This window comes from Sander vitreus, chromosome 17, assembly GCF_031162955.1.
Source record: "Sander vitreus isolate 19-12246 chromosome 17, sanVit1, whole genome shotgun sequence".
Lineage (NCBI taxonomy): Eukaryota > Metazoa > Chordata > Actinopteri > Perciformes > Percidae > Sander > Sander vitreus.
This window is the reverse complement of record NC_135871.1, coordinates 21,957,267-21,983,602: the sequence shown is the minus strand read 5'-3', so window position 1 is coordinate 21,983,602 and position 26,336 is coordinate 21,957,267. Positions and strand designations below refer to the sequence as shown.

The 26,336-nt window shown below is 38.4% G+C and overlaps 2 protein-coding genes across 3 annotated transcripts in view; one reads left to right on the top strand and one right to left on the bottom strand.

Moving 5' to 3' along the window:
* Nucleotides 1-4,863, bottom strand: part of LOC144532667 (uncharacterized) — a 5,202-nt gene extending 339 nt beyond the window's left edge. Inside the window, exons 1-2 of the mRNA XM_078273566.1 lie at nucleotides 4,754-4,863; nucleotides 1-1,556 (exon numbers count right to left, since the gene is read on the bottom strand). The exon at nucleotides 1-1,556 is cut by the window's left edge and continues 339 nt beyond it. Coding sequence (XP_078129692.1) covers nucleotides 680-1,468 — 789 coding nt within the window. The 5' untranslated portion in view covers nucleotides 1,469-1,556; nucleotides 4,754-4,863 and the 3' untranslated portion in view covers nucleotides 1-679. The remainder of the gene's footprint in view (nucleotides 1,557-4,753) is intronic.
* Nucleotides 4,864-5,861: 998 nt separating this feature from the next.
* ifngr1l (interferon gamma receptor 1-like) lies at nucleotides 5,862-26,116 on the top strand. Of its 2 annotated transcripts, none has more exons than XM_078272352.1 (7): nucleotides 5,862-6,061; nucleotides 18,417-18,543; nucleotides 19,152-19,336; nucleotides 21,401-21,588; nucleotides 22,307-22,469; nucleotides 23,416-23,531; nucleotides 23,659-26,116. In XM_078272352.1, exons 1-7 carry the CDS (start codon nucleotides 5,995-5,997, stop codon nucleotides 23,995-23,997), a joined length of 1,185 nt encoding a protein of 394 aa, XP_078128478.1. In that variant the 5' UTR covers nucleotides 5,862-5,994; the 3' UTR covers nucleotides 23,998-26,116. The 2 variants fall into 2 exon arrangements, with proteins under 2 accessions (XP_078128478.1, XP_078128479.1); XM_078272353.1 differs by lacking the exon at nucleotides 5,862-6,061 and adding an exon at nucleotides 11,283-11,565.
* Nucleotides 26,117-26,336: the final 220 nt, after the last annotated feature.

Sequence of the window (26,336 nt, the reverse complement as noted above, 5' to 3'; positions counted from 1 at the left end):
GCTTTCACACAGGGACCAGAGGTCAGAGGTCAGGGTCATCTGTCGAAATGCTAAAGTAGAGCAGCGCTGAAGTCCAAATTAGCTCAATGTCCTCCCTCTAGTGATGACATTTTGGCCTACAAGAGAACCCTTTTGTTTTTCACAACATCTGACAGTCAGCAGCTTTATATTCAGTGTGAATTCAGCAACCGGATCAGAGCTTCTGTGGAATGCACTATATGGTTGTAAGCTCACATTTTCTGTCTTTGTGGCAGAGAGGAAAAACGAAGTTAGTATAAATGCTCAACTAAAGCCATCCAACCACCACTGTCATTTCATTTTGGCGTTAAGGATAAACAACATTTAGAGAGGACACGTCAGCTGGAGGGGGTTAACAGGCTATTCTGGTCCCTCAGAGGCTCTCATTAGTTGATCTATTTTCTTCTAACATGCTGATAAACTGCTGAGCAGCTATTGGACAAGAAAAATCTAATTTAGTTTTGCATTTGTGCAAAAATGTGTTTTCTTTGGAGTTATCCAGTTATCCATGTAAATCAGAGCCATAGGCCTTCAACAAGAAAGACCCCAGATTCCTAAACTTATTTATCTCTGGTGAGCAAGAAAGTGTTTGCAGGACCTCAACACTGGATCATCTTCTTCCCGTTGTTCTCTCCTGCACGCCTCAAAAAGTAACCTGGTATCAGTACACAAAGCTGACATATATGACAGATGTCTCTGGTAATTTTGGCAGGTGGAGGTCAGGGAAAGGCAGCATGCCGTCATCGTCTATGTGTGTTTGAACTGTGTAGGCTTTGACTACTGCTCCCCACTCCAGCACAGAGCTGTGGATGATTCCCAGTCTGGCCTGTTCGTGAAACGCTGCTCCCAGCTCCCTGCCCAGGAAGATGTCTTGGATCTGGGGTGAAGACAAAGCCAAGGAATCTCTCTTCAATACATCCCTGTTGAATGTATTTGTGCCAAGGTGAGCTCCATAATCCCTGTCTGGGTCACTGTTTGAGTCTGTGTTCTTGGCTCTGTTTGCATCTGGACAGTGGTGAACCGGCTTCTGCACCAAGTTCACCACTGTCAGCCTCTCCAGGTGCTGCACAGCAAAATGTCCCTCCAGGGAAGAAGAAGGTGTTTCTCTAGATCCTCCAGGGCCACAGTGGATCAGGGTGAGGTGCCTCACCTCTGAGTTGTTGAGGAGACGTGCCGTGTTTAATGGCGACGTGAACCAAACAGTTAAACGCCTCATGCGGAAAACGGGAGACGAGTGCGACTGGGGGCGGTGCAGCATGGAAAGCTGAATGTCCTTGCATCTGCAGTCTGTAAGTGATGAGACGCTGCATGGTTGCGGGTCCTGGCTGCAGGAGTAGTAGAAAAAGCTGTTGTGGGTCACATAAGCCAGACGTAGGTCAGAGCGCTGCAGAGCCACCGACACACACAGCAGCACACAGACGAGAGGGTTGGGAGGGCTGAAGGCAGGCATCACTGCTGGGGGAGAGTCTCAGGCAGCATATTGATTGGTGTTCATGTGTGGACCCGTGGGTGTTTACGTACACATACAGTACACGAGCCTATACAAATGAGAACACACAGAATCAATGTCAGAAAAAAGTAAAGATAAGAAAAACACACATACACTCCTACCCTAACCCCTGCTCAGGGATACCTACTAACGTTCATCACACTGCATACTAAGTGTGACCTTTCTGTAAACTAAAGGAAACCAGTAGTGGAAGAAGTACTCAGACTCTTTACCTAAATATATTTTTTTCACTGCTCTTTGTTGCATTCCAGGCGTGACTTTATGTTGTAATTTTATCTTTCGGTAACATATTTGCCATGTGTCTGCTTATTTTTCTCCAGTTAATGATTTACAACGATCATTTCAATCATGATTTACAACTTCTGACTAACCCCAGGGAGCGGGTGTGAACTTGTTCCATTTTTCTGCGGGTTGTTGTACATACAATACATAATAAAATTAACTTTACATCAGATAATATTCTTCACAATTTTTGTGGCAAAAGTCCAAATGTCGGTTAAATCTAGCATGACCGAGTGAAATATTTATATGACAATAAAATGCTTGGGTCGTGTAAACACACCCTGCCCTCTTTCAGTGCAGGTCAACGTTCATAGATATTCTTGTTATTGGATATTGGAGTTAAATGCTCTGAGGTCGCTCCCCTGTGTGTCTCTCATCCATTAAGTATTGTCTTACCAAGATGTAAAAAAAGAGGGGATGTGGACATAAACTGACAGCTGGTTTGGATCAGTACTTTGTCACACACACACATACACACACACACACACACACACACACACACACACACACACACACACACACACACACACACACACACACACACACACACACACACAGACTGTGTTTTTCCTGCACTACAGTTAGGGAAACATTGTTTGGCACTGAGAGCCCACATCCAATTACACACACACACACACACACACACACACACACACACACACACACACACACACACACACACACACACACACACACACACACACACAAATTATAACTGTGGCGATTGCTTTGAGATTCCAGGGAAAACATTGTTTTTGAAATGTTGGTCTGGGTTGATTTTCTGGTTTGGCAATAATATTAGGACAGGAACAAAACTTTCTGTCTCATCTTGAAGCCAGGAAAAACTTGACCACTACATTCTTCTGAATTATCGTCTACAGTATATTTACAGTAACATCCAGTTTCCCCCATGTTATTTTGCCTCTAAGTTGGACAAATCCTCTTGTTTCACATGTCTGACAGGATCATATGTGTCTGGTTGTTTCAGCTCTTCGCTGAGGCTCTATAATGTTTACACTTAGTGAAATATTTACAGTAAACCACAAATGGCTGCATCAATTGATGAAATGGAAAAATTGTAGATGGCTTGTGCATCGTTTATACATGCAATGTTGAGATCTCCAATTTAAAACACAGTTTTGCGGTTTGAACATTGTTTGACTGCACAGCACGAACAACAGTGTCAGTTCGGTATCCAAAAAACGACACGTTTATACTGAAGTAACAAAGCCCTCTAGCAGCCTTATAATTATGACGGGAGCAAAGGAGGACCACAAGGCAACTTTGTTTTGAAAAGCATAGCCGTTCCTTGACGTTAACCATATGTTTAATATTGCAACCATGTTGACAAAGGCCCCCTGGCCATAACAAAGTAGCCATTTTAACCCAAACATAATCTTTGCCTAAACCTAACCAAACACCATATTGTCAAACACATCCCAAAACAGATTTATTTTTCAACACTGAAAAATGTGTAGTTCTAGAGAGCATGGACAAACAATGTATTTTGTTGTTGGAAGACTTGTTATATGAGTTACAAGTTACTTAAAGCAATAGTTAAACTCGTAACTTGTTTTGGGAAACACACTTAGCCTATTTGCTTTCTTGCTGAGAGTTGGATGAGAAGAGATATCAATCAGGTCTTTACGGTAAATAAGCTGCCCACGAGGCAATTAGCTTAGCTTAGCACAAGACTGGAAGAAAGGGGAAACAGCTGGCCTGGCTTTGTCCAAAGGTAACAAAATCTCCCTGCCCAGCACCTCTGGAGTTCATTAATAACACGTGATATTTAATCCGTACAAAAACCACCAAAGTGTAAAAAATGTAAAGAGGATTCAGGAAATTACTGCTACCAGCCAAGAAACAGTCCGGCACACAATCGTAACTTTCTCCCCATGTTTCCAGTCTTTATGTGAAACTAACAGGCTGCTGCCTGTGGTATCGATCTTCTCGTCATCTTGGCAAGAAAGCAAATAAGCATATTTCCCCAAATGTCAAGCTATTCCTAAAAAAAGCATCTCTGATTTTACAAAATCAGAGTACTTTAACCATGGCCCCCCCATTCAGTCAAGCTTTCCTGGGCTAATGCACTTATCCTATAAATGCATTTATAAAACAGGTTTTTACAAGTTTGTTTACTCTATTAATAAAAAATCTATCTAAAATTTCTTTCGGGATGAATAAAGTATCTATCTGTCTATCTATTAAAGATGGTAAATGACGGTTTGTCTGTTGTTATGCCAACTAATTCTGAGAGCAAAGGACAGACAGGTAGATGAGGAAGATGCTGACCAGCATTGAAACACCGTGAATGGCAACATGCAGTACAACAGCCCAGTCTTACTGTCACAATCAACTTGCTCAGCCAGCTGGGTAGAAAATGTATGAAGATGGAGATTCAATCATGTCACTGTTTGCTTTTCCCTAAAGCCCAACATTATGAATTCCTTTATCTTTATGTCACAAGTACATTCTTTCTGTGTCCTGGCTGTAAAAGACTCTCCACCCGCTAGATCTCTGGCTTAGCTATGAATCACTGACTTGGACCTAAGATGACTCAAACCTCAAACATTAGGCTACAGAATTATTTTTGCGACTTCTATCTCATTTATTCTCAAAGGAAAACCTCTCGGTAGTTCACAGCAGGATGACAAGTGACATCTTACAATCAATCCGCCAACGTAAGCAGTTGCAGTGTTTGACTCATTTTACAGTTTTCCATCAGAACAGATTAGCGAGAATGTATGTATGTATTAAATAACACAGACACAGGAATGCACAAGCTATGTAATGTAATATGAGAATATGCAGCAAGTCTTGGCTTTCTGTTCCTTTTACGGACTACCATAAAGATACATTTTTAACAGTTGTTAAGTACAGTAAATGTACATCAATGCTAGTACACAGACAGTAAGTTTCTCAGATGTCTGGTGTATAACTCACCTCAAGTTGCTTCTGAAGAGCTGATATGTAAATGCGTCAGTTTGAGGCTAGGATGGGAAGGAAAAATCACACATCCAGCTGACGTCAGGATGGGGGAAGTGTCCCACAGAGGAAGCTGTAACTCACATCATGTGCAAACTGACTCAACAGCCTCAAGTGTTGCAGACAAGCATAGGTTTGTTCTTATTAGAACAGACCTGAAAATATTTTTTGAAGGCCATTTCTTGTCATACAGTAGCTTTCATGTGTAGAATTGTTCTAGGCTGTTAAGATAAAGGTATGCCAATAGGTTTATTTCATTTTTATTTATTTATTGTCAGAGGGTTGTTTAATTATAATCCCATACAGCTATGTTCTTACAGCCAATGGTATATTGTCATTTAAAATTTTTTTTATTTTAGAATCAAATGTTTAACTGCGTAAAATGTCTTTTTAATAATGTATCTATCAGTAAAGTTAACACATTAGTTTATCAATTTACTGCCATTAAGAATAAACGTCTTTCCTGACACCAAATAAGGAGGTATTTATGGGGAAAATATATAATCCTTGGAAAACTGGTAATTTCCCGGCAACCGGAAATGCACACCAGCCAATCTTTGCTGCATTCAAGTGCTGTCAGAAATATTACCACTAGTTCTTAAAAAAGTACAGACTTTCAGATTTATTAGAGTAGCTGTATCCACCACAATTGATGTTAAAACCGATATGTGGTATGCTACTTCGTGTCTGTTTTTTATGCTATATAGCTTATTCCAAGTAGCCTATAAATAAAATAAAATGTACTCTCTTGTATTTGTATCTCACAGAGATAAAGCCTACATTTGAGCTAATAAAGGGTGTACATTTTATTTATGTATTTTAAATGTTGGGCTAGGCTATTTGAGGGAATTATTTGTAACCCAAAACTGAAAGCAAAAAAAAAAAAAAGAACCAATATAACATGGCTTGTGTCCATGTGTATCTTTATTATGCAGTTAAATCATATATGCCACTTTAGTTCTCGTATGAAATAAAGCTTAAATTTACGAGGATTGGGAAAGGCAGCACTGAAGGAAGGTCGCATCCGCCTGTGGTGTACGGATGCGTTTCGCCAGCAAACGTCCGCATAGCTGCTGATTTTGGGAGGCGTTTGTTGTTACCCACAGCCCAACCAGCTTCCCAATGAAACGGTAGATTAGTGCCATTTGATACAAACTTTGAAAGAAAGAAAACAACGAACTTTGGGTTGCCAGTTCAGTATGGATTTGACTACATTTCATCCCGTTTTCCTTTTTCTCGGCTTGTTTCAAGCGGTGGTGGGCGACGGTAAGTTCACGTTACTAGCTTACACTAGCTAGCTAACTTAAATTTGTGTTAAAATCGCAACACATTTGTGGCGCCGAAATAGTGATAATTTGTCACTACTAATGAAGTGGAAAATCAATCTGAATGTCGGGTTGTATGCGGTATGTTGTGACTGTTATGGTATGAAGAGGCGAGATGAGGACGTTCCGCTGGCCTCAGGGAAACGCTAAATCCCTACAAGCTAACAGCGCTTTGCCTGCTGTCAGGTAGTGGGGCTTTTCCCTATAGCTATCAACACAAGGGATCATTCGTCTGTGTTTGCAAGTCATTTTAAGGTTAAAATAATGGCTACCTTTTATAGCCAGTAAGACTGGTATTGTGAAGCTTGCCGTAACGTTACCGTGTGTCTGACCATATAGCTAAACGGCTCAATTTGATAGACAAGGAGTTGTAAGTTGTCACATCTTAACTGGAATATCTCTTAAACCACTGTCTACTTTGTGAACATTTGACCACAGTAAACTCTTTAACAGGCAATATAATCATAAATTAACTCCCAAACATCTTAATATTGTGTATAAACGTAAACTCACATATAGATTATTGCGTGAACAAACCTACTGATAAGGATGTCAGAGGGAATTTGTCTTTTTTTTTTATTTCCTCTTTGTACTTTTCAGTATTACCACATATTGTTTGTAATTTATTTCTGCAAAGTTGTACAGTTAAAAAAGAAGAAGACATACAACATGCATAAATCAACCCCTGCGGAAGCCAAACATGCATGCAGTTATACTTAGGAAATGGACATGAACTGGGATATTGTGGACTCTGCTACACCTGCACATGTTCATTTCTTAACAGAAATGGATGAAAATGGTGTGCAGTTCTTGAATCTTTGGCATTTTGCTTTTGGCATGTTCCAGGGTGAAGTGCCACATACATTGCTCTGCAGCCATGGAATCTATTTAATTACTAACTTATTTTCTATATGTGTGTGCATGGTGTATGTGGGCAGGTATACATATGTAGGATACACACATACATACATGTATTATATGTATATATTTTATCTCTGTCTTTTCTTTTTTTGTTGGGTGGGAGAGATGTTAGAGTTTTAAATGATCTGACAATTAGCGTTTCACCTTACGTCAGCTCTAGCTTCTCATGTCTGATGTTGTGCACAGGCTAGTGTACTAATGCCTGTAATTCTGGTTATTGCTGACAGAGATGAGGGGGAAAAACTCTGATAACCATTTTTGGAACGTAACCAATCATTTTAAAGAGGCTTTAAGTGAACATGCATCGATCCTCTGCAGTCTGTGGCACTTGCTGCAGCACACTTGAGGCTAAAATGCATCTTCGGTGATGCTATCAGCAGCGAACAGTTCTAAATAAAAGCGTTAATGCACCCAGACTTCATAAAGAATACATTGACGTGTAGACCACACGTCGGTATGTAGTCAGAGTGTAATGTACACAGCCCATTTGTCCCTCGCCTAGCAAATCTATCCAAACACTCCTTTATTCCAGCTTCAGTTGTATTCTTTGTGTGTGTGTGTGTGTATATATATATATATATATATATATATATATATATATATATATATATATATATATATATATATATATATATAAATAAATAAATGTTACTTATAGACATATTATTAATAACATGAATTAAATAATTGATTTATTTGAATATGGAACTGTGGACACATACTGTTCTCAATTTTAAAATAATCATGAATTTTTCTACAAATGTATCTATCTCTGTATTGAATTGTCCAAATCTCTTACTGTCCCAGTGCAGCCAAAGTACATACAGCATAACAAACATCCCAAGCACAGTTTATTTGCGAATACCAAACATGTCAGACAAAGGTTTATTGGACATACCTGAGATGAGTCGGCTGGTGTATTTTGTCCCGTTTACCGATACAGCGGTCAGAATTTCCCCACACATGAAGTAAAACTTGCAAGAGGAATAGAAATCCATTCAGAAGTAGCCACTCAGGAAGCATTTTAAGCATTTTGCCTGCTTTGAACTGCTGTTTGTCTTGTGTTATTTTGACACATTTTTGATAAGTCTGGGCCCGTATTCTCTGCCATATCTAGCATCTCGGAATCACTCCGAGGAATCATGTTGAAAGTTAACATAAGAGTAAAAATACTTTAGAGTAGGACTTCAGAGGGATTTAATAAGTCTTCTACACTTTTAGGATTTATTAAACATCATACATGGTATATTAAACAGTAGTCTAATTTGAAATGCAGAAAGTAGCACCACTTTACAATGTATAGGTATTATGTGTTTAGGCAAGTAACCTAGCATGGTTATTATGCAACAATAGATTTACAAATATGCCATTTAGACTATGAATTTTGCCTGTTGTAATTAAGTTGAAATCTTAGGACAGGTTAGGACAGACATGTAGGAGAGATATAGGAGTGATTTCCTTAGTTTATAAATAGTTTTTTTTTTTCTCATAATCCTATAAGTATGACTAAAATGTGTCACACACTATTTTTGGCTGATTTCCTATTCTGAGACGCTTGATAAATACAGTCCCTGGACACAAGGCGCTAGGTCAAGTGCTACGTATTCCTGCATAGATGACTGGTGGTGCTACAGGGTGAGGTATTGGAGTGATTGCAGTTTTCAGGAGTGCGAGTTCATCGACGTCCTCCTGTCATTCAGAGACACGAGGCTGTATATTGTGGTGATGGTGTGTGTATACTGTATGCTTTGTTCGTTGTTGGGTCAGAGAGGGGTCTTGTGGGCATATTTGTGGGCCGCTGGTTTATGATGATCTTGCCACTGTGGCTTTCACAAGGTCTAGGTGTGTTTATACAGCGGCGAGCACTGGACTGGATTATGACAGTCTCCCATTGTCTTGTGTAGAGTATTGCCATATGAATCATGTTGCGTGGTCGAGACCAAAGTACTGAAATATTTGACAGCATTCCCCTGAAGCCCTGTACGCAACTGTGATTAGTCACCGAATACAATAGCACTACGAGTGGGGCTTTCCAAGAAAATATACATCTTGCCTTTTGAGTTTGCTTTCATTTATGCCTTAGAATCACTTTTCCCAATAAAGTCTCACCACTAATCTCACCTAGTCTGGCTCAACCGATGCATGTTGCTGGGACAAAGCCTGACATCAGTGTCCCTCCCCTTCTATCTATTTGACCTTATTACTTAACATTGCATTCAAATCTGAGCATTAGTGGTTGTGTTGCTTGTTAATTGCTTGTTGTTGCTTCTTGATTTGCAGTGTAGTGCCATCATCAGCCCAACCAGTCTGTTTACACACCTACATAGAATGCTGCATTATTGATGTTAGGAGTTACACTCGTGCTTTTCAAACTACCAGTCCAAATCGGTGAAAAAGTCATTTAATCTGGCTGAGAGCCCGCAGTGACAGGAAAGCCATGTGGGTCGTGTAGCTCACTGTTCTTCTGTGTGGTTAAATAGTTGATGCATGATGTTAGTCTTTACTCTGTCTTTGATGTTTTAACATTTTCTTGTCGTGTGCAAACTTGATTTGTTTTGTACTGTGTGCAGTTTTGTCTTTATTGCCCTTTCCATCTGTCTATTTTCTTTACTTTTCACTCCTTCTGTGAAGCATTTTGACGTCATTGTTGGTGGCTGCAGTTAAACTGAATTCTCATTCTGACTGCAAACTTGTGACTTGTAATGTGTTATGCTGACTATCGACTTTGCATCTAATTGTTGCGACTGTCATTGTCAAAACTCCAATTAGTTGCAAAGTCGATCAGAGATTTAAAAATAACAATACAAAAGTACCCAAATATGCAAGAAAATATGAAATGTATAATTTACAACAACAAATTTAACCAAGAAAGACAGACAATGACTAAAAACAAAATACAGTTAGATATTAATATCAAAAAGTAGAAGAAAGATATTGTACTTGCATGCTACCATTTATCTACACAATCATGTTATGGCACATCATTTATTTTATTGCACATTGTTGGACTTACTTTCACATCTTACTTTCTGGGCAAAATAAATGTATCTTAGGGCACCTTTTTATGTTTGTGAACTCATTTTGAAAGTACTGGATTTTGTGGCAGCACTCTGGAACATTGTGTTATGCACATTACCAGTGACATCCTTTTTAAGTCTGATAGCTGCTCTCTCTTCCTCCTCCTGAAAACGTTTGTATGCACAAATCTGTCAACTGTGTCGACTACTGTTGCTTCTGTTTTCTGTCCTTTTTATAAGCTGACTCTTACAATCTGCTTTACTCATTAACTTATAAACCTGCTCAGTGGTTAGTAAATAATTTCTAATCCCTACATTTTCTCTTGTCCATACACAAGATATTTTGCATTTTCAGATAGTGTTAAAAAAAACTATCAAACTGCAAGAAGATAAAACGGAAGTTAAATCTGTGAAATGAAATTGTGCGTGTCTCGCTACTTTGTGGTAATCGCCCTCAGTGACCGACTTTACTGTTGCGGTTATCACTTCTTTTACAGTACATATGCTTCCATCAGTGATTTCTCTTTCACACCTCTCACGTCTCAAGTTGTTTTTGAGCCTCTCTGTGTTTGCGTGGGTGTATGTTATGTTTATGTGCATAAATGTTAGTTCTCAGAGGAAATGAAACTGAAATGTACATTTTTAAGCTGTACAGTATGATAAGGTGAAGCCATTATCGTCTTCCTAACGTTGAAATGCCAGGCCAAAGTCAATCTTCACAAATAAAAAATCTAAAACACTTTTTTTTTTTTTACTATAATTTCTGTCTTCTTTCCTCTCTTTCTATTTTTTCCCTGAAAACACTTAAAGACAATGTCATCAGTGTGATGATCTGATAATGTGTACACCTAGTCTGAGCTGGTGTAGTCATTTAAACCAATCACTTTGGCTCAATTTATATTGACAGAGAAACTTCAAGAGAGCTTATCCTCAGCAATATACATACATTTCTGACTTATGTGGTGCTTCAGTAAACCACAACAAAACAAAGACAAACAAAAAGGCACCAAACTTTAATATGAAATAGAAATTATATGTTCTTGTTTTTATTGTGTTTATCTCTGAAATAAGACGTTAACAGAAGTGAGAGCTGTTTGGTTTAATAATTGATGTTTTGTAAAAAAAAAAAAAAAAGAGAAAAACGACATAATAACTGTGCAATGCTATGAGGCATGGCTGCTTCCTGTAACAGGAGGTGAAACCTGAGACTTGTGTAAACATGCTGAAAGCCCTGCCATCAAAACCATTTGGTCTTCTTGTTATGGTGATGAAATTAAATTAAACTGTTAGTCACAGCACTGAAGTGGGAATCAATTGACAAAAGGGTTAAAAGAAGAACGCTGTCTGGTTTTTTTTGTGCTCGGAGTTTGCTACTTTGGATTTGAGGAAGTATGTGCGGCCTGTTTTTTTTTCCGGGTGTCAGAAGTGACATTACGTAACCTTTCTGGTAAATCAGATTTAAAAAAAATGACGCTACAGTTCAACCACCAAGTTCAAAGAATAAACAGTATGTATCTGAACTTTTTTTGTACTGAAAGCCAAAAATATTTCCTGTATTTTTGGGTTATTTATGCTTCTGTGCACTGAAAAAAGCTTAACATTGCTGTTGTTCGTTTAATGTATATTATCTCGTTGAAATAGCTTAAAATTATTAGTTTGTCATTTAAAGTAAACGTTCTAGTTTATGTTTATGGTTGAATCTATATATTTTTTTGATATGGATACAATATAAATTGGCAGCGGGACATTAAACTGAATTTATTATTTAAAAAAAAAAAAAAAAAAAACGTCCGTCACACAGCATAATCCGTTGGGCAGTGGCCGTGACGGTACACTCCAACAGACCCCTCCAGCCAGGCTGCGACACAGAAGAACAACGAGCAACACTGATACTTAAGGTAAAAACAATTAACTTTGTCTACCGTTAACGTTTTTTTTCCAAGTATACCTGACTGGCCTTGACTCTGGCCGTAATTGCAGCACTCACGCTTGATGGCATGTAAATTATAAGATAGCACTAACGTTAGCATTCTTCATTCAAACTATAACGTTAACGTTAGCTAGGTTACGGTAGCCGCCCTCTTGTCGTGGGTGAGAAATGTTATCACAGTTCGCTAGCTAGCGAACTAATAAATGCAAACTATCATTTCTAAATGCTTTTTGTGTGGGCATTGACGTTAGCTAAAGTTACCATGTGTACGTTAGTTAATGTTACAGCTAATGTTATGTTCGTGAATTAAAATACATTTGCTCTGCTGAGTGTTTTTAATAGTTAACAGTGACGCGAAGACCCTAGAAAACGTTTATTTGCCGACATTAGTCTTTAAGAGCTCTGCGGGCTCGGTTTTAAAGCTAGTGAAGATATCCGTATCATATGAAATTACACGACATTAGGCATCAGTTAGTACTAGCTAACCATGACATGCTAGCTTGTCAGGAAGGGGGGTAAATAATGCTCCAAAGTTAGGCTTTTTTTGTTTGTTGCGTTTTTGACACTTGACATGTGGTAGTTAATCCCCAGGTTCAAGCTGCAAACTTGATTGATGGTTACTTCTGCTGTCAACAGCATAAGGGCATATGTGAGCTTTTATTTACACTCCTAATTATCTTGTGTTTAGTGTTTATCAGCCATAATATTACAAGGCCCAGCTAATTCTAGCTGGTAATGTTAGTTTGCTACACTGTTAACACCAGGACCTTGCAGGTTTTAGATGACGCATCTATGAATACATTTTTTTTTTTTTATCAGTGGGAGCCATGGCTGAATATTGTAAATGTTTAATTTTATTTAATAGTAACTGTTCTTACTCAGACTGTGGACATCACCATCAGAAGAGAATGCTTCCTCAAATCTCTGATCTACCTGGGTGAACCTGTTGAGCACCTTATCAAAGAATACCAGGTAAGGGCATCTCTCTCACTTGCTCACACAGTTAACACCTAACAGACTAACATGGTCATAGTCTAGATTTTCCTAGCCATATGTAATAATAGGCATGTGACAAGAAACTCGGCTCACAAGACGAGATTTTAACACTATAGGAAATCTTTGATGCTGAATTTTGAGCAGTAAACACTTAATCTCCTGCATTTTGGTGAATTTTTCTGCACCAATTTGTGGTGGAAATGTCTATTTATGTAAGGGGAAACAATTCATGTGGCATATGACAATTCAAAACCTAACACTATAATAGAATGCGGTAAGGCTCTCAGGCATTCTGTGTTGCTTTCAGATATGTTTCTCCTGTAGATCAACTTTTGTCAATCAACTCCTGCCGGGTCAGCACACATGCAGGCATGATTCAGTCTTGCCTCTTCTTTGTGTCTTTGGGGAAGTAACCTCTTTAAATGTGATTGTGGCACCTTTTCACCTCAATGATAAATTAATACATTTTAATTCAATTATAAACTCCTGGACTTTAATAGCTCCTCTATTTCAGCAGGTTTTCTGCTCATTTTCTGCACATTCAGAATCTCTCCCACATGTGTGTTCTCTGACATGTCCAGAAAAAAGTCAGAATATAACGAGGATAACGTCGTCATCAGTGTTGGGCATGTTACTCAGAAATTGTAATAAGTTACTTATTACTCCTTAAAGTAATATTGCATTACTTGTTACTAGTTACGTTACTCTTTCCGTTACTATATCACTTTCACAACCTATTTACTTTTATTCCAATTTAAGAGTTCTTATATTACACAGTTTGTTGCTCATGAGACCATCAGGCTCAAGACTGGCTGGTTTGCACTCAAAAAAATCTTCAGACTAAAAATAAATCCTCTGCTTATTTATTTTTATTTTCTATGCATTTCCCCCTACAAAATCACCCCAATAATTTTAGGATGCTAAATTCGTTTCAAATAGAGCAATTGAACTCCTGTTCCTGTATTTTTTTTCATATCGCAATATATATCGCAGAATAGAAAAATATTGCAATGTCATTTTTTCCAATATCGTGCAGCCCTAGAGAAAACACTTCTGATCAGGCAGAAATCTCACCACAAATCCACACACGTTAACTTCAGCACCTCTGATAAAGTGCAGCTCACAGTCCCAAACAGAGCTAGGTTGCACTCCAGTTTTTAGATCACAGCGTGCGCTGGTTTTGCATCAGCTGGGTGGAGTTGATTCACTCTGTGAGTGCACGTTATCAGTTATTCTTTTTTTTTTTTTTTACTGTGTGAGAAAATGTGATGTGTCGCGTGACAGCGTGTGGGGGAAAAAAAAGTGAATCTCATGAGACAGCTTTTAACCTGATGAGAAATCTCGTCACTTTTAATCTAGTCACACCCCGTGTAATAAACATTTGTTTGATTTGCACCTAGTCAAGTTTTGAAAGTTTAGGGTGTATTATGATCTAACATGAAATCTGGAGATTTCTGAAACTATAACGTATTTCTTTTTTTATGCAGGAAAATGCGGCTGAAGAACTGGAGCAGACAACCATGGCGATCTTTATCACTGGGAAAGAGGATCCTCTCCATCCACCCAAAGACATTAAAATTGTCATCGAAGGAACAGAGGTCCTGAACGCGTTGTCCTCGGTTGCAACAGCTTTTGCTGACCCCAAGATGACCCCAAAAGTCAATAGACTGAGCACCCAGCTGTACAGCAGAGTAGGCAGAGCTGAATTGCACAGAGTTGCTTGATTTTATTTTCCATTTGTGGTTAAATGTTATAGTGTTTCTACAGCTAAGACTTTGGATCCTTTTTATAAGAGGTTGCACTTACATGGCTGTATTTTCACTGCAGCATTTACAAATGTGGCTGCCCAAGTTCGATGGCTACCAGCCTCAAAGGCCGAAGTAGGCCGAGTGTTTTCAAATGTGTAGAAATTATTTTCAAGACTTTGGATCCTTTAGTAAGAGGTTGCACTTACATGGCTACATTTTCACTGCAGCATTTACAAATGTGGCTGCCCATGTTCGGAGACTACCAGCCTCAAAGGCCGAAGTAGGCCGAGCGTTCTGGGCGACTGGAGAGACTGATTGCAGCGTATGCACAGATTTGTACAAAAGAGTTTCGATTTTCAGACCAATGACAGAGGGCCAGGAGCTTTCTATCTTGAGAACTGGAGAGATTCACACAAGTCATCTTAAAACCCTTGAAGAAAATCATTTGGATAACGTTTCCTTTTAGAAAAATGTTCCTATTTCAATGTTTCTAACTGGTGATTCCATCAAGTGACTAATACTTAATGTAACCAACTTTGTGTGCTCAGAGTTTTGTTTGAGCTATTACATATAAATTAGTTGTTTTTAAATGTAGAGCTTACAGCTCTGAATCAGAAACTCTGTCTTAGGAGTTCAACTGTTCACTGTCTGAGGAGCAGTTCCAGGATTTGTCTCTGGTATTCAGCTGAAAGAGACTGTTGATCATCATATACATTTGAAACAGGTGTACAATACTGTCATAATAACATTTAATTGTATTTTAGGGTGAAATGTGTTCAGTCAGGAAAAGCCTTCCTAATTCAATATAACTACAAATTTGATGTCATCAAGTGATGATTTGAATTATGTAACAAATTTGTGGGCTCAAAGTATTTTTGTGTAAGCCATTACGTCAAATGATAAAGATCAACTAGACACATGGTCCAAATGCTGCACTAGTGGTTGATGTTTTCACCCTGTAGCACACACTGCCCCACCACAATCTTTGATGTCAGGGTAACTTTTTTTTTTGCCATAGACAGATGTTAGTACCTCCAAAGACCTCAAAGATTAGGGTGGGGTAGTGTGTGCAGCAGGATGAAAATAACAACTACTAGAGCAGCAAATTTGACATGGGTACTGCATGATGTCTTAGGAGTTGTGCTACTATTCACAGGTCCATGATTTGTCTTCTGATGACATCAATAGTCTCGTTTCTGGTGTTCAGCTGAAGCAGACTTGCATCTCTTCACTGACACCTCTTAAAACTGGGAAAACACAGTTACTGACAAACTGCCTTAGCTGAACATAACGGTTAACATGATCATGTAAACCAGTCCAGTACAATATATTTTTTTTAACTGTTCAACTGATAGTGTTAAGAGGTCAAAAATATTATCGGTAAATGGTTTACTTGGACATAAATGTATAAACTTGCCTGTAAACAAAAACAAGTATTTCTGTGGTATTTCTGGATTAAAGGCATAACTTTAAAAAAATTCACTGAGTTGTGTACAAGTCCCTCCTCTCTACGCCAAAACAGTGACAGAAAGTTGAAACTGAAAACCAGGGACATTGTAAAATTCCTGACGGCGTAAAAAAAAAAACTGTCGCTGAAAAAAGGCAGACATCAAGAAAAAATGTAGATTGACATTGAAAAACCTGTCTTAATGCAAAAATATGTCAAATTGAAATAATAGGATTGTGAGATTATAACTTTTTGATGTTTGTGTTTTATATTTCAGTTCAACATTTTTCAGTGCCAGTATTTGTTTCAATGCCAATTTTTATTTTCAATACCACAGGTTACTGTCACTGTTCTAGCTCCATACAGAAAGAGGTTCACCAGGAAAATATTGTTTAAGTTTGCATGCAACGCCCTCTAGTGGAAGTGTGAAAATACCCAGCCTCCCTGACTTTTACAGACTCATGAAAAAGGGCAGTGTGAGAGTTCAGCTGAGAGTCTGTACAGAAGAGCTTTCATGAACATTTAAGTCATTTATAGAGGGGGGATTTCTATTCATTGAACGTTCTTGTTAGGGCTGCAGCTATCGATTATTTTAGTAATCGAGTATTCTACCGATTATTCCATCGAGTAATCTGATAAATACTTTTGTTTTATTGAAGAGCAATAATAAACAATAGTTTGGTTAAATTTTCGGAAAAAGCAACATTTGTATTGCCTACATTGCTTATAATATCTCTCAAACTAAACATTAAGTGCATTCAAGTGCCATATTACATTGTTTTTTAAAGAAAACATTTTTTTCAAATGATATCAACCTCACACTAAGGCCTACATTAAACATACATAAACATTACATTAAGTTGTGCAACCTAACTTTCAGAACTACAAGTTTCAACCTGAGACTGATCTGTATATAGGCCTATATGTAAATATTAGTTATACTCAACCTATTTGTATTTATATATTTGATTACAATGCTACACAGCTCTGTTACACTTATGCTAGTAGATCGTTGATCAGCTGTTTCTCCGTGGAGAGAGAGAGTGGTGCGCAACAATCTGCTGTTTTTCCGAAGGGATAGTCAACACGTCGGCTCTTTAGATCAGATTGTAGTCACCACTACATAGTTTCTTGTCTTTGGTAGTGTTTGTGTTTGGTGTAGTTTCATCGTCCATACGACTCCGTGATTTACTTTTGTCGGGTCCGCTTCGTGGAATGAATGATTAAGTTAGACTCCATGTTTTCTGTTGAGATGCTGAAGCATTGACGTCGTGCTATTATTGTGGTAAGCTAGTTTGATTTTGCAGCAGACACACTGTCCAGAGTTCTCGTTTTAATTACGTTTGAACTGATTCCAAACTTTCGACACTTTCTGTGGTTTTCTCCAGCCCGTCTCTTCTCTTAGCCCCTCACTATTTACGCTCTAGCATGTGTCACCAGCAGCAGACTGAGCCTGAGCAGCGTCTGGTGTGTGACGTGTGTAATCGAATTATTCGAGGAATCGTTTCAGCCCTAGTTCTTGTTGTTGTCATTTCTAGCCAATATTTAGCTGCTTGTACTGGAGTTGTGTAAGTGAAAGGGAGCTCCACCTACAGCATAACAATTAAGCCATCCAATATTAAATTCATGGTTTTGCTTAGGTGGTTGAAGACATTCGGTGTCAAATTTGAATGCTTTAAAGTGCTCATATTATGCTTTTTGGCTTTCCCTTTCCTTTTTTGTGTTATATATCTTTTTTTGTGCATGTTATAGGTTTACAAAGTGAAAAAGCCCAAAGTCCATCCCAAAGGGACTTACCATCTCCAACAGAAAACACTGTTCATAAACTGCTCCAAACAGCTCTATTGTAGTCCAGCATTTACTTCAGAGACAAACGTGTGTCACTTTGTAACACGTTATAATGCTCGCCTAGCTGCTAGTGTGGCACGCCCTCATACTCTGCTTCTGACTGGCTTGTAGTGCTTACCTGGGTACTGCGCATGTGCGACTTCCAACTAAGGTTGAACAGAAGTGCGATGTCTCACTCTGTAGCTAAAACAGAGAGCTCAACACACAGGGTGAAAAGAGGAGCTGCAGCAATGTGCAGTACAACAAAAACATGGTGTTTTTTTGAAAATTAAACCATGTAAACCTATTCTGGTACAACCTCTAAATACAATTATGAACCTGAAAATGAACATAATATGAGCACTTTAAAATATCCGCAGGATGATGTTTGTGTCTCTGTGTTTCCACAGTGGAGCCGCCGACCAACCTGACCTTCCACTGCCACAATCTGCACAACGTTCTGAAGTGGAGTTACGACCAGCTCTCGCCAGGGCTTAGATTCCGAATCGATATTGGCGCACAATCAAGTTTAAATGGGTTTGTGTTTTTCTTTGTACATGTTCCCTGCTAAAAATCTGTTTGTTTAAAACTATATTTTTTAAGATTGTTTCTGCTACAAACTAACATTTATGGAGATAACTTGGTAATCCTTGATCAGGCCTTGGTTCTAACTATACAGTACACGTTATTCTCGCCAAAAACTACACACTGGCTTTCTGTATAAATGTCCAACAGCACTCTGCTGGGAAGTAATCCATTCATAGTTGCAGGAGGTGGGGAAATCGACATAGTACTTTGCTCTTTTAAAAACTAATGGGTAAGTAGATGGGACCACATGTTTTGATTAGGGCTTGAATTGTTCTTAAATATACATATTTAAATTAAGGATATCCTTATAACTGCTCATTACAGTTTTACAATTTCTTTTATCATTGTATGTGTTTCTAGGAAATAACAGATATTTAACAAGATTATTATTGGTTCCTGACAAAAGCATTAATTGACTGTTTACACACGTACAGCAGCAAAACTATTTTTAAATGTGTTTTAAACTTCTGAAGACATGATTATCGTTTGTATTTTCAGTCTTTGTTGTTAGCTAGTTTTCTCTTGATAAAGTCGCTCTTGTCTGTCTGTTTCCCCAGTGCTCCTAATGTTGTTTGGGTGGACCCACCAGCGGAACTACAAGCCGACTTGTCATTTCTGTCTGATCCAAGTAATGACTACTATCTTACCGTAACTGCCGTAATGGGACAGAATGAATCTATTCCCGCACCTCATGACGGAATCATGTTCAGCTATTTCAAGGACTCTCCGGAGGGTCTGAAATGTGAGTATTGATGTCAGTATTCACTAAGCTTACAATGAGAACATTTAACTTTTTATTGGGATAAACCTGATTTGATGAGTTCACACACTAATCCATCTCCTGAATACAGAAAATATCCAAGGGTAAAAAAAAAAATCTGGTAAAAACAATTCATGACAAGGAGTCAATAATTTTTCAAAACAAGTTCTGAACAACTATAAACGCTTTTGATTTATGATGTGGTCAGAAAGCATGTTTTACGAACTAGTTCTGATCTGGCCTAACACCTCTACAGCCTACAGTCATATTAGCAGCTCTGTGAGGCTGCACTCGGGCACGGTGGTGCTTTGAATTTAACGCTAACATCAGCATGCTAACATGCTCACAGTGACACCGCTAACTAGTGATGGTCAAATGAAGCTTCGCCAACCACTGTCTTTATTTTCTGAGCTCACTAGATGGCTCTCTCTGTTCAAAGAAAAAGATTAAAGGAACGGCAATTCAGTGCATTTTCAACATTTTGTTGAATAGAGAGCGCCATCTAGTGAGCTCAGAAAATAAAGACAGTGGTTGGCGAAGCGTCATTTGACCATCACTACCGCTAACATGCTGATGTTTACCAGTTTACCATATTTGCCACCTTAGTTAAGTGTTTTAGCATGCTAATATTTTCTAATCCGCACTAAAACACAAAGAAGAGCTGAGGATGATGGACATTTCATTTATTTATTTATAAACCAAAGTTTTGGACAAATTAAAACTTTGACCTAATGATGATGCTAGAGGAAATGTTAGCGGTTTCCAAGGTTATTACAAGTCATCAAGAGTGGGATATGAATTTGTGTACCAAATTTCAGGCAATCCATCCAATAACTTTTGCGACATTTCACTCAAAACCCCAAATGTCAACCTCATGGTGGTGCTGGAGGAAAAGTCTGGGGATCACTAAAGTCATTCCGGATACATCGTCTGGAAAACCTGAATGTTGTGCCAATCCATCGAGTAGATGTCGAGATATTTCACTGGATAAGTGAAAACTTGGTTACACTTTACTTGAAGGTATCTACATAAGAGTGACGTGACACTGTCCTGAATGTGTCATAAACATTATACACAGTCATACATGTTTATGACATAACGCTTCTTTTAGTAAGTGTCATTTGGTTTTTGTCATGACAAGTTAGGGTTCATGTGTCATGATTGTGTCATGACAGTGTCATGTCACTCTTATGTAGATACCTTCAAGTAAAGTGTTACTGAAAAGTTTGACCTGCTGGTGGCACTAGAGGAAATGTCGGGCAATCACCAAAGTCAATGGGATCATTGCTTTTTGTTATTGGGCTGTAGTCTAAAATCCTAAAGGTACACGTGTACCTTTAGGATTAGTATAAACGTGACTTGCAAGAAAAGCCATTAATAAAATCTTAAATACAATACATGGAATTTGTTGCATTAAATGGAGTGAATCATCTGCCATTATACACTTTATTTTCTTTTAATTACTTTTATATAGATTTTTGCTAGGGAAACAGCATTTCCAAAAAGTGGACTAAAACCCTTAAAAGTACCCTGTGGAGGTTTTGACCACAAGTAGAGATATGCAGCAATGTTTTCAAATGTGGGTCCTCGTTTCGTGCATGTGCATCCAGATGCACATGCACGAAACGAGGACCCACATACATACAAACCAAACAGGCACGACCATGTGGGCAACGTGATATACATGTACATTCCTGCTGACAGTTTCACACTATTCCACTGATCAACAGATGGTGGCGGTAATATTCAGAAGCGCATGCATCTTTAACAGAGATGTAAACAACACAGGTTTCAAAATATTGAAGAAAAACAGCATTGCAAATGTTTTTTGAGGAGGCAATGCGTTTTAAGTGAGAAGTTAATGTGTAACATGCAACATAATATATCTGGCTCTGAACCATTACTTTTGTCCAAAGCTTCTATTCCAAGTTATTAAGGCTATAACATGTCAGAGTAATGTTTAGCCTTTCATATCATCTCAATATGCCACAGTCCCTAACATAAAATTAGAGATTATGATTAAAGTATTTTCATGTTGGTTTCCAGGTTTTGTGGACTTCCCACCAGTAAACGTCACTGCCCAACCGGATGGCACTGTCCTGGTCCGCTTCACGCATCCCTGGCTGGTGTACCAGCATAAGTTGCAGAGGAGCGCAAATACCAAACCTAGGTTTAGGAAAAGCCATGATCTACAGCTACCTGTATTTCATTATGATATCATGACCACGAACCAGGTCAGACTGCACGCAGTTTCGCATCTTCTGTGCCTTCTGAGGTTTATGACATTGATGAAAACATGAGGAAATAAGCTGTAGACTTGAGTCAGTTGAGTCAAACAATAATAGTTTAGCAGAGGGAGAAGCAGGAACTACTACTGTTAGTAATATTAGTAGTAATATCATGAATTCAGAGTTATAATTTTCAATCAGATTTTATTTATTTTTTTTACTTCAAGTTTAGTTTTAGTTTTAAAGTACCTGTAGTTTGTTTTTGTTAGGGCCAGGTATAAGGTCTCAGAAGTATGTAGCTACATATACATAGAAAACACATGGTTGGAGAATAGGCATGATGTTTAATGTTTAATCTTTGCACCACTTTAATGTACACAGCGCCATCTCATGTCAAGTCTGTTCATTTTCTGTGGTTCAATGTCACAAGAGCTGACGGAAATTGATACCTCCTTTTTTTTTCAGTAGTGATATAGCTAAAAAACTAAAACTGAAATGATTCATGTTCATTTCTATTTTAGAAACATAGTTGTTTTTTTAACCTGGCAATACAGTTTCAGTTTAGTTTTTCTTCAAGATTTTAGTTTTCATTCAGTTTCACTGCTTATTTTTTGTTTTAGTTTACTTTAATAACCCTGGTAGTAGTACAACTACTTACCACTTGTGTACAAATGAGTCACTGTGAAGCTCTGTTAAAAACAAGCCTCACTGTTTGTTTGTGCAGCGGGACTACAGATCGCAGTGTATAGAGAGAGTGTGTGAGGCGGAGCTTTCAGTGGATGCTGCACAGAAGAAACACTGTCTGAAGATGAACGGAGAGCTGCAGAAAATGTTAGTTCAAGGGACACGAGAGTACTGCGTCCTGCCATTGGAAGAATCCCCAAGCTGTTGAGTAATATTTTTTATATATTATATTTTTTTGTTTTGGTTCCCCAGTCAATATTGGTCATGGTCATGTCAGCTCTGACAGTCAGTACAAGATGATGAGTTTAGAAGAACGGTCTTGCTCTTTGACTCAAAGGGATTGATGCCAAAACCTGATGTATGAGCAAATGCTTTATATGGTTGTAAAACAAGCAAAACAGATCATCTTACACCTAACGCATGCCAGAAAAGCAATCCCCAATGGCTGTTCTTTAAGGTGGATCCTTCCTTAAATATAAACCCCTCCCATGAGAGAAAACCACAGCTCCCTTGAGTTTCTGCTGGAAATAGGCAATTACTTTTTTGAAAGGGGGATCTCAGACCAGAGTTAAAATGCACCTAGTGAAATCTGGATAGTTAGACCAGTGGTTCCAAAACATTTTCTGCCCCCCCTTGATCCTTGTAGATCAAGAAATAAACTCCCTGCATACACAAATAAACATACAATTTGCAGTGCTGTTGGAAAGCAATAAAAAGAAGAGCTACAAGTGATTTTCACAGCCTGCCTTTTCTAACGTTTTGTCCACATTTAGATTAGAAGGATTTGTCCTTTTTAATAGTCCCTCACATCCACAATAAACTTTAAGCTTTAAGGAAAGGCCACATATTTAATGAGGTAACTGTAAACACTGTCATCTAGCAACTAAATAGATGCAGGTCAGACACCAGGATAAAGGTTTGATCATCAGCAGCAGGACATGTTGCCCTGCAGAGTCATTATTAAGCTACATTATTGGTTGGTTCAACTCGCAGTCCTTTCACAAACTTGTTCATGCTTTTATTTTGGTATAGCAACAAAGCCCCCCTTCAAGAAACCGCAGTGAGTCGGAGCTACCACTGGTTTGGTTAGACTGTGTGTGTATGTATGGCTATGTAAATGTTTTCACTTTTACATCTGTTTTTTTCTAGATATTGTCCACATATGCGTCGTGGGCACCCTGTTGTTCGTGAGTTCAGTTGCTTTTGTCCTCTTCATGGTGTACCGAAAAAAGACCAAGCCTCTTACTTCTATTCCAAACTCTATGGTATGTTCCATCCTACCAACTCTCTTTATTTGATCATTTACATGGAAATTATTTGGTTTGAATGTGCTAGAAGATTTTTCCCCACTGAAGGAACAGGTTTTTGGGATTTCCTCTTTGTGTCTTATAGACCTTCAAGAGTAAAGTGAAGCAGTGGACCGTGGGACTGGTTCAAGAGACGGTCTCTGTGCCAGAAGTGGAGGCTACCTCACCGACACCTTTACTGCTAACAGAAGAAAACGAATACACAGCTACTGTCACTCCCTCTACTGAGCCCGAACTGCGTCTGCCCATCGGGGTGTCGACCGAGGAAGGTGTGTCTGATGACGTGGAGGTAGGGATTGATGAAGGACCTGGGTACATGCCAGGCAGTAACTTGGATGAAGATGAAGCCCCCTCTGGTTATGAGAGTCGTCCAGTGTTGGTTGAGTTAGCACCAGGTGAACTGGCTGAGGCCTACCGTGGATGAAGTTGGAACTTGTACTATCTGAACGTTGTCGCAAATTGAATGTTTGACATTAGGAAAATAGAAGTACTCTGCTGGAAGCTTGCAACCGCTTGTCATTAAAAACGGAAAACTATGAAAATCTAAATCTTAACAGAGACTCTCAGTCGTGGTTGCAAATTTCAGTTGGTTCGGTTTGTGTTCTTTCCTTGTCAGAACATCTCAATGCCAAGTGAAAAGAGAATCGGGAATGTGTCTCTTGTTAGTGCTCCTTGACGTCAGTTACATTTTTCTTTGTTTTTAGATTCATATGTCAAGCCTTTGGTGAAAATATTCCTGCAAAGCAATTAGTTAAACGATCTTACAGTTGTAAGATAAAATAAATCAAAGTATTTGCCAAATCGGATCAGTCACCAGAATGTTAGCAGTGTAGTAATGTTTTCCGTCTATTACATACTTCATTTCTGATGTTTGTGTTTCAACCCTTGCAGCCTGTGATCAATTCTTCTGCCATCACAAACGTTGCATGCCTAACAGTGCTGAACATGTTTGTAAAGTACCTCATATATAACGTGGTTGATTGTTTTACAGTACATTACATTCATGTTACAGACACTTTTGTCTAAAGTGACTTAAAATAAGTGCATTCCCCCTCAACAGGAACAAGAATTTGATATCACATCAACAAGTCGTCATACTATGTGGTTATTACTACAGGACTTTAACTGTTGAACTCATACTTCACTTTGTTACCTGTTAGCTTTATCATATACAGAAACCTACACAATAGCTCAAAGGGACTTAACTGTGTTCTATATCCTGTAATGTATATTGAAATACTAACCACACTGTTACATAAAAATCTGTTCATTCAAATCCTACATTTACATCAATTTGCAACTGTTGCATGCCTGCAGGCATTACTATATTTCAGCTACTGAACTCATAATATTGTATTCATTGTGGAATAATTACCACCGATTTCTCTTTTGCTTATTTGCACGTTTTTCTACTTGCTCGTAGCACCTTAAAGTCGCAGTGACACAGAACTTAACTTTTATAATGTGACTTAATTCTGTGTGAAATGGAATATTTGGGCGGGTATAGTTGATCAAGTCCTTCGGAGTCGATTGGATCCCTTAAAAACCTGAGTGTGGCTTGGCGAATACAGAACAACACAGATCTGTAGAGAAATGTTTGCCTCCTTCTTCCTCTCCCTGACTTGCTGGTAGATCTGGAGGAGGAGAATGATGAAGAAATGAATAAATTCTTTATTCACGAAAAGCCAAACACGCACGCTCCCATATAGAATCGCTCAGCTAGCTGCCACAGCCCACGAGCCAACAGCCAAGTGTGGTTTTAAAGGATGGTTGGAAGGAGGAAGGTTGGCTGTTGCCCTGAAGTACTTTTATTTAGATAAATGTATAGACACCCATGAGTTCAAGCTGTTTTATGACATTTATTTAGCAAATAAGAGATAATTGAACAGTTAATGCAGGGGGACACAGGCCTAGAAAATGTATTAGGACTTAAATGCATCTATGCAGTTCGAGAACTGCAATTAATACATTTTCTCAAGAAATGAGTGGTGATCTTGCACGGGAGGATAAAGTAAAGTGTTGTAACATTTGTATTGTGCATTATCTCCGTACTTATGTACTTATTTTTTCAGTTGCTTTTTGTTGTTTTGTATTCAACTTTTTTTGTGTTAACATCTGTGAGTTTTCATTAATTTAAGTCAATGTGAGGTATCTCAGACGGTTGATATGTTTATACTCTGTGCTGAACAAATGAAAACAGTGTCTGGCTGAAGTGAACCACATTTTTTTTAAAAAATGCTTTTATTTGTGCAAACATTTTTAGTCCCCCAATTTCAAATAGGAAAGGACAGCTATAAATACCAGCCAGAGTGATTGTTTGGATGTAATGATGTTTGGATGTGTTGTTGGCTCTAGTCTAGTTTAAACTCAAGCACTTGATTCTCTAATTTTAATGAAATGTTAATTTACTTTCTCGGTAACTACGTATATCTGGTTATCTCCGTGCTTTTGTAATATTGTTTCCTTTTCTGTCTGCACACTACTGTCTTTGTTTATTATCTGTGTTTTTTGTTGTTGCATTAAATCATTTAAAATAAGATAAAGGTGTTGTTTTTGGCTTTTTCTGTTTGTATCCTGTTCTACAAAAAAGGATGTAGTTAAAAACAATAAGGGATGTTGTGATAGGATGTTGTACACAATTTCAGTTAACATCTGTGTCCTAAATCTTATGCTAGGTTCACCTAATAATGTGAAATGCTACCCATTAAGGATGGGAAGTTGGTATTTCAGTGTAGTTAAGTAGCCAAATTCCAGCTGAGTTAT